The sequence below is a fragment of the Neophocaena asiaeorientalis genome, unplaced genomic scaffold (assembly GCF_003031525.2).
Source record: "Neophocaena asiaeorientalis asiaeorientalis breed wild unplaced genomic scaffold, Neophocaena_asiaeorientalis_V1.1 scaffold14, whole genome shotgun sequence".
Classification (NCBI taxonomy): domain Eukaryota; kingdom Metazoa; phylum Chordata; class Mammalia; order Artiodactyla; family Phocoenidae; genus Neophocaena; species Neophocaena asiaeorientalis.
The window spans coordinates 11,182,720-11,202,623 of NW_020175192.1; the positions used below are offsets into that span (position 1 = coordinate 11,182,720).

Genomic DNA, 19,904 nt, shown 5'->3' on the forward strand with positions numbered 1-19,904 from the left:
TTTCCTTCCTTCTGCTTATTTTGGGTTTAGTTTACTCTTAGGCTATTATCTTTTAGACAGCTAGGTCAGTGCAACTTAACTCACAACAGAAATTATTTACCTCCTTCAAAGTGTAGCAGTGTAATCTTTTTTTTTATAAATTTATTTATTTTATTTATTATTTTTGGCTGCACTGGGTCTTAGTTGCTGTGCACGGGCTTGCCATTCTTCGTTACGGTGTGCGAGCTTCTCATTGCGGTGGCTTCTCTTGTTGCGGAGCACAAGATCTAGGCGTGCGGGCTTCAGTAGTTGTGGCTCGTGGGCTCTAGAGCGCAGGCTCAGTAGTTGTGGTGCACAGGTTTAGTTGCTCCATGGCATGTGGGATCTTCCTGGACCAGGGCTCGAAACCGTGTCCCCTGCATTGGCAGGCAGATTCTTAACCACTGCGCCACCAGGGAAGCCCCAGTGTAATCTTTATTGATGTCATCTTGTTAGATGTTCTTCAAGCTGTTGTACTGATGTTAAAGCAGAGCCAGTCTTTCTACCAAAGGAGGTTTATCATTCTTGTTAGCACGTGCATTAGGTTCGATTATCTCTCATTACAATGAAATTTACATGAATTCATAATAAAATTTTACAAATTGTTTTAAACATTAGCAGAGACCTGCTCTTAGACCTGGTCTCTTTGATCTGCTTAAGAATATCTTTGCTCCAAAATCTCAGTGGCTTAAAACAACAAAGGTTTGTTTCTCTTTCATACCACATGTTTATCATGTGTTGGCAGGGGTCTTAGCTCAGTACAGTCACTCAAGGACCCAAGCTGATAGAGTAGCTGATATTTCAAATGTTGTTGGTTTTGTTTCAATGCCCGAGGGAAAGAATACGCGGGCCTCTCACTGCTGTGGCCTCTCCCGTTGTGGAGCACAGGCTCCGGACGCGCAGGCTCAGCGGCCATGGCTCACGGGCCCAGCCGCTGCCGCGGCATTTGGGATCTTCCCGGACCGGGGCACGAACCCATGTCCCCTGCATCGGCAGGCGGACTCTCAACCACTGCGCCACCAGGGAAGCCCTGGAAGATCTTGCCTGGCAGTTAAATGCTGTGGCCTGGAGGTGATACACATCAATTCCTCTCACAGCTCATTAGCCAGAGCTAGTCACAGGGCTCTACCCAGCCAGTTCCATGTGCTCAGAAAGAGGGGAGCTGGAAATACTGGGTGTAAACACTGAAGACTACCATACCACCCTAGCTCGGGGCACTACCGTTGGATTGCCCAGTCAGCTGCTTGTCAGGTGTCCTGGTTTAGCTTCCCTACTGGCCATTCTCACTGTACAAGTCAGTGATTTTTCTAATCATGAATCTGATGATGTCATTCTCTGCTTAAGGCTGATCATTGCTTTTCAGACAAAGCCCACCTTTTCCTGCAGCCTACATGCTGTACTTGATCTTGTCCCCCTTATCTATTGTGCCTGTATCTCATTTTTCTCCTTGTACTCTGTCCTAATGATACTGGCTTGTTGCTACTCTAACATGCTTCAGTCTCTTGCCTCCTGGCCTTTGCTCATATTATTTCGTCTTCCTGGAACGTTCTTTCTTACCTCCTTCCCTCTTTCCTTTGGTTAACTCCTATTCCTCTTCTAGGTTTCAGCTTTAAAGTCATTCCCATTTTCCAATTTGTGTTTATTGCTTGGTCTTTGAATTCCCAGAGCACTCCCTGTTTCTGACAAAGCTATTGTGTGCCACTGTAATTGCATGATTACTTGTTTGCCATTGTAACCTAATCCCTCACACATGGAAGCGCTCAGTACCTATTTGTTAAATAGCTAAATAGATTACAGGGTAGGGTAGGGAAAAGGTAGTGTATGTTATCAAAAAATCTAGTTATCAAAGGACCTGTATGCTTCCCATCTATGGCAAGGACCCCAAAGTTTTCCATTTATGAAAATGTGGTTTTAACAAGTGCTCATTGTAGCTCTTGGTTACCAGAATATTTTGTATACCTAAGTTCCACAAGTCCTTTGAAAGTTGGTTATGTTATTTTTTTCTAATGTTAGAAAAAAATATAAAAACATTGTGTGGAAAAGTGATTTCAGACTGGCATGTAGGGCTCTTTAAGTTGAAAATGACAGATACTTATTTTTCACTTCCCATATCAAGTATTTTCTGTTTTGCCATAATTTTCAGTTGCTTCTTAATGTTGATGAGACACATTTAGTTAAGTGCCGATACTTCCAATTATTTTGTTATTTTGAGTAATGCTATTGTAAACATCTTTGTATCTTCAGTTTTTTCTTTTGAAGTAATTTCTCAGAATAAGTTTCCAGGAGTGACATTTCTGGTCTAAGGGCAGTTATAGTGTAGTGGTTAAAAGCATATTTTGGTTTGCTCATGGGTAGCAGCAAAATAGTGTCAGGGTTATAAAATATAATACTGTACAGCCTTTGGCATTCCAAGAAATAAGATTGCCATATTTCTTAACAGGTGTTAAGTGGTCCTAGCTTTTGACTTGCTCTTGACTTTTTTGGCAGTCTTTTTTTTTTTTTTGGCCACACTGCGCGGCTTTCGGGATCTTAATTCCCGGGCCAGGGATTGAACCCAGGTCCCGGCAGTGAAATCGTCCAGTCCTAACTACTGAACTGTCAGGGAGTTACCTGGCAGTCTTTTTGCATTGGGTATCTTAGTCCTTGGGAGTGTGAATGCGAGAGACATAATGAAAGAACAAGCTCAAGAAATGCAATTTAGGGGGGTATGCTAGAAAGTTTTAGTTTGAAAACAGCTCATCTTAGACCATGTATTTCTTACTAAACAGTAAGTCAATTTTATGAAAAGTTTATGCAAGTGTCCTTGTGACCTTGCTGAGTATTTTGAGTCTTTTCTTTTTTTTTCACACTAATCCTACATAAAACTTAAATCTTTAAAAATATTTTAGTTGTCTTCAATAAAGTAGAAAGTATTGCTTCTTAGTAAGTAGGGACTTACGTGTAAGTGGGAATATTTTACTATAGATTTAGATGAGTATTTTAAGTAGCATTTTAATTACCAAAATATATGAAGGATAGTACTCTGTTTTTTTAGTTCACATGGTTTGTTTAGGTATGTTATTTTGGGATCATTAGCCTTTCTTTTGGTTTCCAGTTTACTTTTTAATGCCTAGTATTGAGTTCTAGGAATCTTTTAACTAGTTTTTGAAGTGTTATTTTAAACAGATTGGTAAATTATTCACATTTGTGAAAGTTTTACAGTATATTTAATGAAATCGATACACACACAAAAAGTGCATATTTAACTTGTTTTTCCCTTCTAGTAGAAATCTTTTAATTATTCGTAGTCGGTTTTGTAATAACGGTTGACCTCAGAAATTTTTCTTTTTTTCTCAGTAATTGACGGCTGTTTTCAGAGCTTTTGTTCATCTTATGTAGAGTACTAGACCACTTCAGTTTCACGTTTTCTGATGTTGTCCATCATACTTCTAAGAGGGTTCGGTTCATTTTTCAAGTCTTTCACAGTTTTGTTTTTTACACAGCAGCAGCAGTCAAGCGCTTCATAAAGGAAAGCCAGCACCACTAAAGATACCACTGTAAATATAAATAAAAGCAGAATGACAAAGCAGGCAGTGTTCCAGTTATCATGGAAGGGGTAAATTTTTTGAACTTGAAAACCAAGGTACTGATAAACAGATGTAGTTGTTTCATTCCAGAGGCTTGAGCTCTGGGAGGCCATTCTTAGAGATTCCACTTCTTATATAGCTCGTTTGAATCTGTAGAAAGGTAGAAAATGAATATATGTAACCAAACTCTACAGATTGGTCAATTCAAATGTCAGTTTCTAAGATTTGTTAGTAAATTTATATAGGCTGCATGAGTATTCCTTATTTTCTGTCAGAATTAATGTCTGAATGGTATTCTTGAAATTTTTTCGATATCTATGCAGTGTACTATGTAAACGATACTATGTATTTTAAAATTTATTTTTTTATTTTTATTTTTTTGCGGTATGTGGGCCTCTCACTGTTGTGGCCTCTCCCGTTGCAGAGCACAGGCTCTGTGGCCATGGCTCATGGGCGCAGCCGCTCTGCGGCATGTGGGATCTTAAAATTTATTTTTTTATTTTTATTTTTTTGCGGTACGTGGGCCTCTCACTGTTGTGGCCTCTCCCGTTGCAGAGCACAGGCTCTGTGGCCATGGCTCATGGGCGCAGCCGCTCTGCGGCATGTGGGATCTTCCCAGACCGGGGCACGAACCCGTGTCCCCTGCATCGGCAGGCGGACTCTCAACCACTGCGACACCAGGGAAGCCCCCATACTATGTATTTTTTAATGTATATCATTTGTTAGACAAATATTTATGATCAAGCTTCATATACAGAAATTAACTGCTAATGGAGGGAGAACAAAGGCAGCTGAATTGGTTTAAAATTTGATTAAAGCACTGGTCAGAGAGCTGTTATCTACAAAAAAAATCTTAGCGTTTTAAAGTTGTGTTCTTCAAACTGTCTGCAGAAGAGCTTTTTCCATTACCCTTGTGGATCCTTCTCACCTTCTTGGTTCAGTGTATTTCTGTCTATTTCCACTCCTTTAAACTTCCAGGACAGGTGATCTGAATCAGGAAATAATGGCTGAGTGAAAAACAGTAGAGAAAGAAAAGCCAAATAATGACAGTTTTCAGAATAAAGATAAAACAGTTTTAGATTAAAGTTGCCTATGAAGAGACCTTAATCTTAGGATTTTTTTTTGATAGTCTTAGTTTCATAATACCTAAATGACCTATGGACAGGAATATTAAAAAAAAAAAAAACAGGCAAATGCAGCATCCCAAAGGTATATATTATTAAATTATTATTCCATCTCACAGAATTAGCCAGTGAGTTAAAGTTTCACTGTTCTTGCATTAAGCTTTGCTCTTGTTGACCTGATACTTGTTGGGCCTTAAGTGGGACTGTAAAGATTGAAGATTTGATAGTATTAAAAATAATAAATGATTTTATTATCTTAATCATTCAAAAATATCTTTTTAAGGGGACTTCCCTGGTGGTCCAGTGGTAAAGAATCCACCTTCCAATGCAGGGGACGCAGGTTCAGTCTCTGGTTGGGGAACTAAGATTCCCTCATGCTGCAGGGCTACTGAGTCTGCGTGCCTCAACTACCGAGCCCACGCGCCTCAACTAGAGAGCCCACGTGCTCTGGAGCCTGCATGCCCAACTAGAGAGAGAAAGCCTGAACACCACAACTAGAGAGAAGCCCACATGCTGCAATGAAGATCCCGCGTGCTGCATCTAAGACCTGACCCAGTCAAAAATAAATAAACAACAAAAAAAATAAATAAATAAATAAATAAACAAAAACCCCCAAAATATCTCAAGTTTTTTGAAAAAATTATAAAATACCTCTATATACTAAGAAACTTTTTGAAATGAGAGGAAAAACCCCCATAGTTTCACTTCCGTAATTCAGTGACTGTTGTCAGTTTGTGTGCTTGCTTTTATGAAAGAAATATTTTGTGTGATTTTTTTTGCTACATAGTTGTAAATAGACTTTGATTCTTGTAAACAAATGTTTATTGATTACCTACTGAGTAACAAATCCTTTTTAAAAAAATACTTATTTATTTGGCTGCGCTGGGTCTCAGTTGTAGCATGTGGGATTTTTGTTGGGTACACGGGATCTTTAGTTGTGGCACGCGGGATCTTTAATTGTGGCACGCGGGATCTTTAGTTGTGGCACACGGGATCTTTTAGTTGCGGCATGTGGGCTCTTAGTTGCGGCATGTGGGATCTAGTTCCCTGACCAGGGATTGAACCCAGGCCCCCTGTGTTGGGAGCGTGGAGTCTTAACTGCTGGACCACCAGGGAAGTCCCAACAAATACTTTTCTAAGTGCTGGAGATAACTTGTGTGTGAGAGTATGTTTCATTTATAGAAAATTTCAAGGTACTACAGAAGTATGAGTATAATAAACACCCATGTGCTTATAACACAGCTTCATTGATCAATTCTTGGCCAGTCTATATCTCTGCCCACTTCCATTCCATGGATTATTTTGAGGCAAATCCCAGACATCATGCCACTTCATCTAGGAATATTTCAGTATATATTTCTTAAAAGGTGAGGACTCTGTCTTTAAATATAACCACTATATCATTTTCACACCAAAAATGATTAAAAACTGACTTAAAACCCCCCAAACATAACAATATAATTCCTTAGATTTCTGTTTTCTTTATAAATATAATTTTAAAACTTTGGGGTTAATAAACTAATATTTTCTAAGGGTTTTTTTTTCGTTTTTCTTTAAATCTGATTTGCGTGGCAGATCATCTCACTTCTTTGGATGGACTTGGTCTCTTCCTTTTTTCCTTCATATATTTTGAAGGTTAAATTGATGATCTGAGGCCAAAAGTAAAGGCTTAATAATTTCATTTTTTCTTGTTGGATTTAAGAATCCATTTATGGTGCTTGGTCACCTTTCACCTTGAAATGAGGGACAAGAGACTAATGGACAGTAATTGAATTAATTGCTTCTTTTCCTGGGACATACAAAAATGGATTGTCTGGAACACAGGTATTTGAGTAACTTCCCATTACATTACAGTATTTCAAACTATGTCAAGAGACCCAGCCTTTCAAAGTTACTCTTTTTTTTTTTTTTTTTGCGGTACGTGAGCCTCTCACTGCTGTGGCTTCTCCCATTGCGGAGCACAGGCTCCGGGCACTCAGGCTCAGCAGCCATGGCTCACGGGTCCAGCCGCTCCACGGCATGTGGGATCCTCCCGGACCAGGGCACGAACCCATGTCCCCTGCATCGGCAGGCGGACTCTCAACCACTGTGCCACCAGGGAAGCCCTCAAAGTTACTCTTTTATCTTTTGAATTTTTCTCTTCCAAGCACACCCTTATAGAAAGCAGGCTGCTGCGTTGTACAGCTCTGGGGAGCACTAGTCATGTTTTGTTGTGGGGTGGGTGCCATTCAGGTAGAATACAGTGTAAATTGGGGTTGTGCAGTGTGGAGTCCTGATAGGCTACCCCTCCACCTCTGCGTTGTTGCTGCCTCTGAACTTAACCACCTTTTACACAAATAGTCAAGTAACCTATAGAAACTAACTCAAACGGAGACAAAGGTTAAGTCCTTTTTGATCCAGCCTTGCTGATAGTGTCATGAATGCATGTGCACAGACACACAAATGCCTGAAAAATGTTCAGCTTTGGAACTCCCTTAGGATTTTTAGCACTGCTAAAATGCAGATATTCCTGGGAGGGGTGACAAACATTGTTACAATTATTTTTACTTCAGTGTGAATGAGTTTCAGGTGCTTTTTAAAAAGCAGAGCTAATAGAGGAGAGGAAGAGGAAGAAGATTAGGACCTTGGTGAAAAGGGGGATTGTGCGACTCATGTGGGTAGGTAAAGAACAGGAAGAATTGCTTGAGGGTCTGTCTAATAATTTTACCTTGGCTAACCTAGCCCTCTTCAGCACTGATTAAAGTATTCCTTAGACTTTCTGTTAAGGCCTTTCAGGTTGATTCCTTTTTAAAATTTGGGAATTTCTTTTGAAGATTTCTCTGGCATTAGAACTGACTGCAGGGGAAACAATGGTAGGGGAGGGAGGAGAGAGTAGAGTGAGGTAATTTCTACATTATGCCTCTGAAATTAATCTACCCTATTAATTAACATTAATTTAAACTGCTATTTCATTATTGATATCAAAAATATCATTATAGCAATTTAAAATAAAAATTAAAAGCATCACCTATGGGCTTCCCTGGTGGTGCAGTGGTTAAGAATCCGCCTGCCAACGCAGGTGACACGAGTTTGAGCCCTGGTCCGGGAAGATCCCACATGCCGCGGAGCAACTAAGCCCGTGCGCCACAACTACTGAGCCTGCACTCTAGAGCCCGCGTGCCACAACTACTGAAGCCCGTGTGCCTAGAGCCCGTGCTCCACAACAAGAGAAGCCACTGCAGTGAGAAGCCCGCGCACTGCAACAAAGAGTAGCCCCCACTCGCCGCAACTAGAGAAAGCCCGCAGCAACGAAGTCCCAACGCAGCCAAAAATAATAATTAATTTAAAAAAATAGCATCACCTATAATCTTATCTCTGTAACATATCAAACTTGTAATTTTTTTCTTTTATCCTAGACATTGGCTGTATAAATCTATAACTCATACCTGGTTGAAATTATACTGAATTTATTACTTTGTATTTTAATTTATTATGAGCAGGCCTTTTTATTTTTATTTATTTTAATATTTATTTCATTTATTGTTATTTTTATTTTTGGCTGTGTCATGTCTTTGTTGTGGCACGTGGGCTTCTCTCTAGTTGTGGTGTTCGGGTTTTCTCTTGTTGAAATGTGCGGGCTCAGTAGTTGTGGCATGCAGGGTTAGTTGCCCTGCGGCATGTGGGATCTTAGTTCCCCGACCAGGGATCAAACCCACATCCCCTGCATTGGAAGGCAGATTCTTTACCACTGGACCACCAGGGAAGTCCCATGAGTAGGCCTTTTTAAATTTATGGTGACTTCTTAAGACTGGGGAGAAATTGTAAAGACTAATAATGTAAGTTACTGTTTCAAAATGAAATTTTAGAATGATTAGAAAGTTGGCTTAAGGAACTTTATATTCTATTTATTTTTGAGGTACAAGTGAACTGCTTAAAAAATTTTCAGGTCCCCTTGCTCCTAAAAAATAGAGCGGGAGGGAGGGAGGGGGAGAGATGGGAAGGGAGAGATAAGGGGAGGCAAGAAGGGGGGCAGGCAGACAGACACACAACTAAATTCACTTACTTTGAAGTTAACTTGTACCCATCAATGAACTGTTCTTCTGGTTAAATTAATGTAGTATACTCACACAGTCGGATGTTAAGCGTGAATGCGGTGACTGTAGTGACATGGAAAGATTTCTAGGATATGTTTTTAAGTAAACAAAATGCAGGAGGAAAAAGGGAAATAATATATATTTTTAGTGCTTGTATCTGCACAAAAATCTTGGGGATATATAGAAATTAATAACAATGATTATTTGTGGGGTTGATTGGAGAGTAGAGTCGGGAGACCGGGATGTGTGTGAGACTTGTCAAGATGTACCTTGTTATATTCCTTTGGTTTTTGAACCATTTGAGTGTATTATTTATTCAAACCCAGAAGTACTTCTTGCCTTTGGTTTTTAATAATCCAGTGTGTTTGGATTACTTCTAAAAAATTAGGATTAGTAAATTGTGACTTTGGTAAGACTGTACTTTATCCACACGCAAATATGCTTATGATAATTATACTTGCGATAGTGACTGGATAGCAGCATGTGCCATTTCCAAGGGTACTTGTAAGTTTTGTTAGGAGCATCTAAGCAGTTTTCAGAAAGAGTATATATACGTATCAGGTTTATGTTGTGAATGATGACAGTGCCATTTGTGAGTGTGTTGATAACTGATGAGCATCTCAAAACATTCACTTTTTGTTAGCTTCTGGGCATATCTGGAAAAAATAAACCCTGTAATATAGATTCATTTTCTACCTTAAATTTAATGTGGTTTATTCTTTCAGAGTACGGTAGAGCTCTAATAATTTTGTGTGTTAAGTTTAGGATAAAATCTAAATCTTGCTTTGATGAATTAGACATAATTAGATACATAGAAAGACATTTATCATTAGGATTTTCTTGTATTTTGAGACTATCTTTGAAATTAAAATGTAAATTTATGTGAAGCAAATGCCGTAACATGCCTTACGAAAAGTGAGAGCAAACAGTAAAAAGTAGGAACAGTCTCTTACATATATAATTTTTAGTTATTATTATTTTCCAATATATTCCCATCATCTATTTTTCCTCCCATTTTAAAAGGCCCTAGTGAAATATTTACAAGGATAGGACTTGGAACTGTTCTGGAACCTTGAATTGCCAGATCAGAATAAAATTATGCTTTTGCTCTATTTGTGGAAAAAAGCCTTGAATTGAATTCTCTAGTGCATTTAAGCATATCACTTTGAAATATGATCAATTAATCGTAATAGCCTTTATATATAGAACAACGCACCCAACGCTGGAACTCTCTGGCTTAGGCCATGTCTTTAGTTAGTTTGGCTAAACAGCAATGAGCCTCCATCTGTACTAACTATAGATATATTGCCAGTAAAATGTAGGCTGATTATAATGTTTAAAAAATGTGGGTGGCAGGAGTTTTTGTCTACAATTTACCTGAAATTTGAGTTATGAGTTAACTGTTTTATTTGACAAAGTTATTTTTATTTGATCTGAGACTTTTTTTTTGAGCTCCCGTACTTCGTATAGCAAACAGGAACGTTTTCTAGGCAGTTAACCACATTGTACTGAACCTGGAGAGATCTAATATCTTCTTACAGCAACCTTTGGGCTTTGTAAGGGATACTTTGCTCATGCTAGCAGAACACTGGTTAAGAAACAGAAGGAATAAAAATTATGAAAAAATAAACCTTTAAAATTTAAAATAGATTTACCAGCAAAGAAAAGGACAGAAGTTGGATCTTAGGTCAGTATATATAGGTAATATCCTGGAACTCTAGCATTTACTAAATAATTATTTTTTCATGCTTTAATATTGTAGAATTAGAAATTCAGTCAGCAGTTGAATAATAATTTTTAGTAGGCATGAATGATTGCTGTTAGCTATGAAAGTAATCATATTACCTTGAAAGGTACCCTCCTTCCTCCCATAACCAATTCTTCTTAGAGCATATTTTTATTTTAAAATTTAGTTTATCAAAACGACTTACTGTGTATTTATTTTAAGTTTGGTTTAAGAATAACTTTAATATTATATAGAAATACTGTGATAAATGTATATTTTTGTGGCATATAAAAAATGAAACACTGCTTAAGAAGATTTTGATTTAATAGCATGATTCGTATGTTATAGTGATAGAGACTTTAAAATTTGACTGTAGGGAATTATTTTAATGAAAATGTATGAAAGTCTAAAGCTCTATAAATGTCTCTTTGGTTACAGTATAATGCAGCCTACGTAATGGTACCTTTATGGTCTTTTTATATAAAAATCACAGTGTGATAATTTATTGGCATTCTCTGCATCTACACTCAAAGTCAAATAAAATTTTGAATTATTTTCTCATATTCCTTAAAATACAGCAAACTTTCTTATAAATAACTGCTTTAAATTTGCACATATAATCAGAAAGCTTTAGTCCTGGATTTGCTTTTAGTCTAGATTTTTCTTTAAGAAAAATCCTTTGTTAAGACAAACCAAACCGCTGAAATGAAATAGCTCGGAGAAAATGAAATTTGCAAGTAACCTCTTAACATCACATGCATATGGCTTACTCTGAGGTCTGGATATAGATTAGGTTCATAGAAAATGTAATGATTTTCTGTTAAGGCACAGATGGTAAGGGTGCTTATCAAATAGCAAAGATAGTCTTCATATTTTCATAATAAAATCCTACCAAACAATGACATGAATACATTTTTTGGGGTCTTTAGTAGGAACAAAGCTTTCTGCTTCGTTTTTATGGTAAAATATTTATATTGTGTCATAAGGACATGTATTATTAAATGAAAAGATCGTATAACCTACCTCTTGTCTGAAAGGCTGCAGTTGAAGCGATGGCATCCGTCTGTTTGTAATGCAGTCTAGTGCACAGCCAAGATGGAGCTGTGCTTCTATTGGTTGAACCACAATGCAGCTGACAGTTTCCTCTACGTGCATTTGCGTTAAGTCCTGCCACCCTAGGAGTAAATCATTCATAAACTTGAATAGAGCCGTCTGGGTTCTCAACTGTCACCCCTTATTTTGGCCTTATTTTTTTGTCTTTACGCTAAATTTCTGCACAGAAATTTGTGAGTTAGTAACAAATTGATGATTCCATAGTGCTTAGCTGTAGAATTTCAGATCCTTCAGTGATTATTTCAGTGCTAGGGCTAGAAGATAATGTCAAGAGAGGCAGTAACCTGGGAAACAAACAGTCCAGGTTTACCAGCGTGGTGTTTCCTCCATGAAGTGTGCATAAGATCTCATAAATGATATTTGCTTTCTCTCTTTCTAATACTTGTTATTTACGTAAATCTTGCTCTGTGAAAGTGGTTATTTCTATGTGGTGGTTTGATTTAGATGAAATTCTGAGGAAGAAGAAAGGAAATAAGGTTTTTATTTCTATTATTTGGGAGAAGGGTAAGTTTTGGTAGGTACACCACCTGTGTTAAAAAAAAAGCAGTCTGTGAAAGTTAAATTGCAAAAGAATCCTCAGTTGGATGTGTGGAGATAGAATGATTTTCTTACAGTGTATTAGAGTTGTGGTCTAAGCTTAACAGTCAAGGGTTTTTTTTTTTTTTTGCGGTACGCGGGCCTCTCACTGTTGTGTGTGGCCTCTCCCATTGCGCAGCCATGGCTCACGGGCCTAGCTGGTCCGCGGCATGTGGGATCTTCCCGGACCGGAGCACGAACCCGTGTCCCCTGCATCGGCAGGCGGACTCTCAACCACTGTGCCACCAGGGAAGCCCAACAGTCAAGGTTTTTATTTATGGGAGTGGCTACTAGAACAACAACAGACTGGGTAAATGCTATGCAGACTTATTTTTTAAAATTATGGATAATTGGCACATTTGTTTCTAGGGCCAATAAAGGGGTATGTGGAAATATTACGTTCATTCAGTCAATTAATATTTATTGTTGACTGTGCCTGGCATTGAGTTAAACACTGGAGGCCTTATGGTAAACAAAACTGTATGTGCTTCATGATTGACCATATGCGTGGTGCTTATCCTTAGCATATTGTCCTTAACTGTTATTTATAGTCTTTCCAGTTAGTTGTTTATTTAGTAGTGTAGAATAAATGTAGTATTATTTTCCTAAAGTCAAACAAGAATTCCCTAAATATGCATTTATGAATTTCTGTACTGTGACAAAATATCCAGTTTGAGATGGAATAACCTGTGATAAATATTAGTTAATGATTCTTACACAAGACATATCGGAGTTTACAACTGGATTTGAATCTTTGCTCTGCCACTTATTACTCTGAGCTTTCTGAGGTTTAAAATGAGACAGTAAAACCTCCTAAATAGGATTTTTAGGAGGGATTAAATGGGAAAATCATTTAGCACGGGTCTTGGAAATAGTAGGTGTTTAATAAATGTTAGTTACTATTATCATTATGAGTTTCCTGAAACCTTGGGAAAATGAACCATGTAGGAAGTATTTCATAATTGAAGTAGTAAATGTGAAAGCACACCTATAAGGCATTCTTTGTTTTTTTAGAATTTTGCCAAGGGAGCAGAGTTTTATTATTTGTTTGTTCGTTCGTTTATTTATTTATTTATTTATGGCTGTGTTGGGTCTTAGCTGTGGCATGCAGGCCCTTGGTTGTGGCGCGTGGGCTTCTCTCTAGTTGTAGCGTGTGGGTTTTCTCTCTCTAGTGGTGACACGCGGCTCCAGAGCATGTGGGCTCTGTAGTTTGTGGCACGTGGGCTTAGTTGCCCCACGGCATGTGGGAATCCTAGTTCTCTGGCCAGGGATGGAACCCGCATCCCCTGCATTGGAAGGCAGATTCTTTTCCACTGGATCACCAAGGAAGTCCTCGTAAGGCATTCTTAATATTGCTATTTTTTTTTTTTTTTTTTAATTTATTTATTTTATTTATTTTTAGCTGCGTTGGGTCTTCGTTGCTGTGCTTGGGCTTTCTCCAGTTGTGGCGAACAGGGACTACTCTTCATTACTGTGTGCAGGCTTCTCACTGCAGTGGCTTCTCTTTGTTGTGGAGCCCGGGCTCTAGGCGCACGGGCTTCAGTAGTTGTGGCTCGCGGGCTCTAGAGCACAGGCTCAGTAGTGTGGCGCATGGGCCTAATTGCTCCGCAGCATGTGAGATCCTCCCGGACCAGGGCATGAACCCGTGTCCCCTGCATTGGCAGGCGGACTCCCAACCATTGCGCCACCAGGGAAGCCCAATATTGCTATTTTTGAAAACATAGTAAAGAAGGCTTTAATGTGTCAATTAAGTTATTATATTATTAAAATTGTAACAAAGTTTTGTTGTTGTTGTTGTTTTTACACGGTATGCGGGCCTCTCACTGCTGTGGCCTCTCCCGTTGTGGAGCACAGGCTCCAGACGCGCAGGCTCAGCGGCCATGGCTCACGGCCCCAGCCGCTTTGCGGCATGTGGGATCTTCCTGGACCGGGGCACGAACCCGTGTCCCCTGCATTGGCAGGCGGACTCTCAACCACTGCGCCACCAGGGAAGCCCAACAGTTATTTTTAAAGGAAAATTGCATATGAGGTCTCAAAAAATCATTCAGTAAAGCCTTTTCACTAACTAATCTCAAAGGAATATTATGTTGCCTTCTAGAAGCTGTTCCTGTGGATCTCTGACAGTTGTTAATTTGACTTGTGGTTATTCTAATGCATTCTTTTGTTTAAATTATTATTACCAAACTGGTGCCAGAAATTGACTCTCCCCCCTTTTATTTAACCTCTTCCTTTGTGGATCAGCCACATGGGAACTTTATAATATCTGATCTGATGCCTGGCTAATAGAATGTGTACTTATGAAATGTCTTCCTGGTATTTACAGTGGCTTTTTTTTTTACTCTTCCTGCCTATGGCTAATAGAATGCATTTGTGATGCAATGGTAGCATTAGGATTTCTGCCTGTAAATATGCAACAGAATGGTATATGTTCTGAACCAAATGATCTTCTATGTAGATTGCTCCTTGTTTCATGCTACATCCTTTTTAAGTATCCACGTTTATGCAGTGGCAGTGCTTATGTGTTTTTTTTTTTAACGTCTTTATTGGAGTATAATTGCTTTACAGTGGTGTGTTAGTTTCTGCTTTATAACAAAATGAATCAGCTATACATATACATATGTCCCCATATCTCCTCCCTCTTGTGTCTCCCTCCCACCCTCCCTATCCCACCCCTCTAGGTGATCACAAAGCACTGAGCTGATCTCCCTGTGCTATGCGGCTGCTTCCCACTAGCTATCTGTTTTACATTTGGTAGTGTATATATGTCCATGCCACTCTCTCACTTTGTCCCAGCTTACCCTTCCCCCTCCCCATGTCCTCAAGTCCATTCTCTACATCTGCATCTTTATTCCTGTCCTGCCCCTAGGTTCTTCATAACCATTTTTTTTTTAGATTCCATATATATGTGTTAGCATATGGTATTTGTTTTTCTGACTGACTTTACTGTGTGTGACAGACTCTAGGTCCATTCACCTCACTACAAATTACTCAATTTTGTTTCTTTTTATGGCTGAGTAATATTCCATTATATATATGTGCCACATCTTTATCCATTCATCTGTCGATGGACACTTAGGTAAAAATATGGAATGATTCACGAATTTGCGTGCCATCCTTGCGCAGGGGCCATGCTAATTTTCTCTGTATTGTTCCAATTTTAGTATATGTGCTGCCGAAGCGAGCACAGTGCTTATTTTTTTTATTCCTAATATATCTTTAAAATTTACCTTAAAATAGTTATTGTATCATACTTTTTATTAATTCCCATTAATCAATACCCATTTACTTTTTTTAAGTTGATAAGCAGAAATTGATGTCATTGGTGATAAATTGAACTTTTTATCCCTTAGAAGTAATCCACTCACTTCTCTTGGTTTTTAAGGTTGTTAGAAAAGCACTATGGATCAGATTGAGATTTGTATTGTCCTCTTGTTTAATAAACCTTGCTTTTAATTATGGTGGAAATCTAATCAGACTTAAGGAAAGGGTGAGATAAAGGTACTTATAAAAGAAATGTATTTTAATGCCTTTGAATTATTTATACTTTGCTTCCATCCTTGGTGAGAAAATAATTATGCATGCAGATTTTGAATTTGTCACCAAAATTTTATAGGGTAGAATTTACTAGATAGGAAGACTCCAAAACAAATATTTTACCAGAGTTAAAATCATCTTAGTTGCTTAAAAGTCAGTAATCACATTTAATATGAAAATGTTATAATTGCTTTTTGAACCTCATTTTCAGATCATAACAATGGATCATTTAACTTGAAAGCTCTATCAGGAAGCTCTGGATATAAGTTTGGTGTTCTTGCTAAGATTGTGAATTACATGAAGGTAAGTACTTTTCTCAGCTAACAGAAATTCTGTTGACTTTTGGCGGAAGTAGGGATTGGTATTTTCAGAAGTAAATTTGTATATACATATCAAAATTTATCAAATTGTATGTTTCAGTATTTGTCGTTTATGTTATGCCTATTATACCTAAAAACTGTAAAAAAAAAAAAAAAAAAATTACTGCCTGAAGCCTTTTACATTGTATCAAGTTAGCATTGCAGTGAGTCATCTAAGTGTATTTGATTTACATTACATTACATTAGTTCAAGTACACAATTTAAGCCCACCATTTCATTTAATAAAATTGTGCTCAGGCAGTAGATACAGTCACCTCTTAATTAGTCAATACCTGCTGACCAAACCAGTGAGAAAATGTGAACGATTTACAGGATATTACTTCCATTGATGTGAGAAGTAAAAAGCTACATAGTTCAGGCAGATGGTGGCTTTTCTACATCTTGAAGGAGAAAATTTGAGAATTACTGTCTCAGAAAAACTTTGACTCACAAAAGAATTGGAGTTTAATGTTTGGTGAGAGATTTAGTATTTCTTGAAGTAAATTTTGAAGTTTTGATGGTATGACATTTTGACTTTACTAAGGATTCTGAACCCTAACTTAATTTATGAAAGTGAAATTTCATTTATAGCTAAAATGGCTAAGTGATTTCAGATTTACCCCCCTTGTCTGCCAAACTCTTATTCCCATTTAGTTACTAGTTGTATCTCTTGAAAAAAAGTCAAAGAAAGTACTGTATTTGTTATTATTTCAAATTTCAGCTATTCCTTAGTATATAAATCAAATTTTATGTGAAGTCTTTTCTTTTCTAATTTAAGAGACCTGGTGTCTGTCTAGGTATATCTGAAATCTGTGGTTTGTATTTGATTTCGGGTAGAAATGTGTTAGTTTACAATTTCCCATTATCAAATAATATACTCTTGACACTTAGGCATTTACCTTTCATTCCATCCATCCATTCCCCCACACGGTAAGCAATACTAAAACCTACTATCTGCTATTATGGCACGAATGGTATGAATACCCAGATGAAATGTAGGCCCTTGAGGCTGTCAGTCTTTTGAGGGAGACTGACATTTAATGTCATGTTTTTGCTACTCTGCTAAAAACAGTTTTCATTTATCTAGAGACCTTTATTGCTTTGTTAATCTATGACAACAATCTTCAAATTTTTACTCATATGTTCCCTGAAACAATTTTGAAAAACTGTGTGTTCCTTTCCACATATTTAAATTGATAAGTGTAATTTTTCAGCAAAAGGTTTTTTTTAAATTGAAGTATAGTTTATTTACAATGTGTTAGTTTCAGGTGTATAGCAAAGTGATTCAGGTATACATATATGTATATTCTTTTTCAGATTCTTTTCCATTATAGGTTATTACAAGATATTGAATATAGTTCCCTGTGCTATACAGTAGGTCCTTGCTTATCTATTTTATATATAGTAGTGTGTAGCTGTTGATCCCAAACTCCTCACACCCCTCCCTTCCCCCTTTGGTAACCATAAGTTTGTTTTCTATGTCTGTGAGTCTATTTATGTTATAACAAAAGTCTAAATAGTGACACAGGATGCAATTTCTGGCATATTGTAATATTTCAATAAAATACAGCACTCTTAAATTTATCTAAGGGAATCTAAATGCCATTTTTTAAAAATATGAAAACAAACTTTAGTGGTTGGAAATTTTAATTATTTTCCTTTCAAGTTGTATGTCAGTTCTGTTACTCCCACTGAATTTTATCCTAATGTTATATATTTTAGTGTTTGGAAATCTTCTATTGGTCATCTGTCAAACTCCTTTGTCACAATAATATGTATATAAATTGAAATTAGGGATGTTTTCCCTGTAACCATAAGGCTCTAAATATTTTCTGGTTTGAGCCATCATTATAATTATTATTACCACATAGTTGATTAGAATAACATAAATATATTAAAATTTTGATTAAAATTCACTTTGTATGTAATAATTATGCAACGGAAATCCATTTTTAATGAAATAAATGGAGCTGTCTTATCTCTCCAGTGGTTCTTGTGTCTGGAGATAATATATTATTTACTGATAGAATGAAACAGAATTTGGCACCAATTTCCTGTCTTATTTTGAGATCTTGCAGGTTTAAGTGCTGAGAAATAAATGTTCATATAAATAAGTTCATTCTAATTTTGTGATAGCAAAACCTTCCAAGTTGTATGCCAGAAATTACATGGTGATTTATCATCAAACATTTATCAGTGGACACTTCTGTTAGGTCCTTCTTCAGTTTTGTTGAAAGCAAAAGAATGGGAATCACCTAGCTTGCCAGAGGATTTGTTACCTGGTCCTTAACCATCTACTTAGTTTCTAGGAAATGTATCAAAAAGGTTTTACCAAGACTGAGTAAATGTCTAATTATATCAGCTTCCTCTTCTTCCCCATATCGGTACTTTGGTTAATCTGATATATTCAGAAGCAATTGAGAAAATAAAAATACTAGTTTCAACACACCTTTGCAGTGCAATATTTTTTGATGAAATACTTTTATCTTAGGTGTATAAATATATTTTTGCCAAAACTGTCAGGTTGAAGGTTTAGCATACTCAGTTTATGGAAATTATTTTCTGGTTAACAAAGCTAGTCTCCATTGTCAGACCAACCAGATATACCAAACTTATTTTTTATCATATTTTAAGTAATATAAAAGTCACTGAGAAATATAGTATGGAATGAATACTAACAGATACTACTAAGGTAGTTGAGATTAAAATTATAAGGATCAAAAAGAATGAATTTTTCCATTTTTATATAATGTAAAAAATAAATACACAGGCTACCATCATGTAACATTGCATCATTATAAATAATCAAATGTTTATGAAGCAAGGATGTGTTAAACAGTGTGTTATTCCTTTTCTAAATGTGTGTGCTTGTATCTTCCATCTCTGATATTCAGCTTTTAGATATAAATAAAAGGGAATGATTCAAAAATAACTAAATTTTACCTTGGGGTGATTAATGAAGGAGAAGTATACCTATTGCTAAAAATGAATTGGTTTTACAGCTAGCTATGACTTATTTTTTTAATAGGAGTTAGAAATATTAAATATTTAAAGCATAATGAGAATTGACTAATTAGAATGAAAATTTCATGATATGATTTGATAAAGTAGGTTTTAACTACCACATTGAATAATGCAAACTCAGTCTAAAACAATTCCTATGTGGTTTTTGTCTATGGGTTTTTTGTAGCATGATTTGAACATTTTGGTAGTCCAAGAAAATATTTGTTATATTTAAAAGAATCAGCCTCCTTTATTGATACTGCTTCAGTTCTTTAAATGTGCGTTTTCTTCAGGCTAATAAATATTCAAGGAATGGATTTTGAGAATTGCTGAAGAGAATTACTTATATGAAAATACCTGAAAAAACCTATATTTATCATTAGATACTTCTTACCATGTTCCCTTTATTTGGAGATTCTCCCCTAAGAGTGATGCATTCTTGGACAGTATGGCATGGAGGTAGGGTGTGTGGGGATGGAAGAGACAGAATTGTTTACAGGGAACAGCTCTCAATTGCCCACAAACTGTAATTCATCAGAATTTAGAATGTCATAGCAAGGGCAAAATATCCTATTTTTAACTCCTAGAAAAATATTTAGGACTGGAAGAGACAAGAAGCCCCGTCTATAGTGGATAGTTTGATACCTCAATTTATCATTTATGAAGGCTTCCCCAAAACAATATTCTTTTGACTTGCCCTTTTGGTTGAGTCCCTGGAGTTTAATATACCTCCAGGTATTGCAGTATAAATTCTGGGTGGAGGTGAGAGTTATACCTTTTTTTTTTTTTTTTTTTTTAAAAAGGGGGGAGGG

General features: G+C 36.9%; 2 protein-coding genes and 1 non-coding gene across 3 annotated transcripts in view; 1 reads left to right on the forward strand and 2 right to left on the reverse strand.

The window, feature by feature from the left end:
• The window catches only part of GTF2E2 (general transcription factor IIE subunit 2), a 68,053-nt gene that overhangs the window by 8,126 nt on the left and 40,023 nt on the right, over positions 1–19,904 (forward strand). The window contains exon 3 of the mRNA XM_024765166.1: positions 15,942–16,033. Coding sequence (XP_024620934.1) covers positions 15,942–16,033 — 92 coding nt within the window. The remainder of the gene's footprint in view (positions 1–15,941; positions 16,034–19,904) is intronic.
• Positions 3,401–3,697, reverse strand: SMIM18 (small integral membrane protein 18). The gene has a single exon (XM_024765171.1). The coding sequence runs from the start codon at positions 3,695–3,697 to the stop codon at positions 3,401–3,403; it is 297 nt and encodes a 98-aa protein (XP_024620939.1).
• Positions 15,275–15,381, reverse strand: LOC112413252 (U6 spliceosomal RNA). Its single transcript, XR_003005928.1, has one exon. It is a non-coding gene; the product is annotated as a U6 spliceosomal RNA (small nuclear RNA).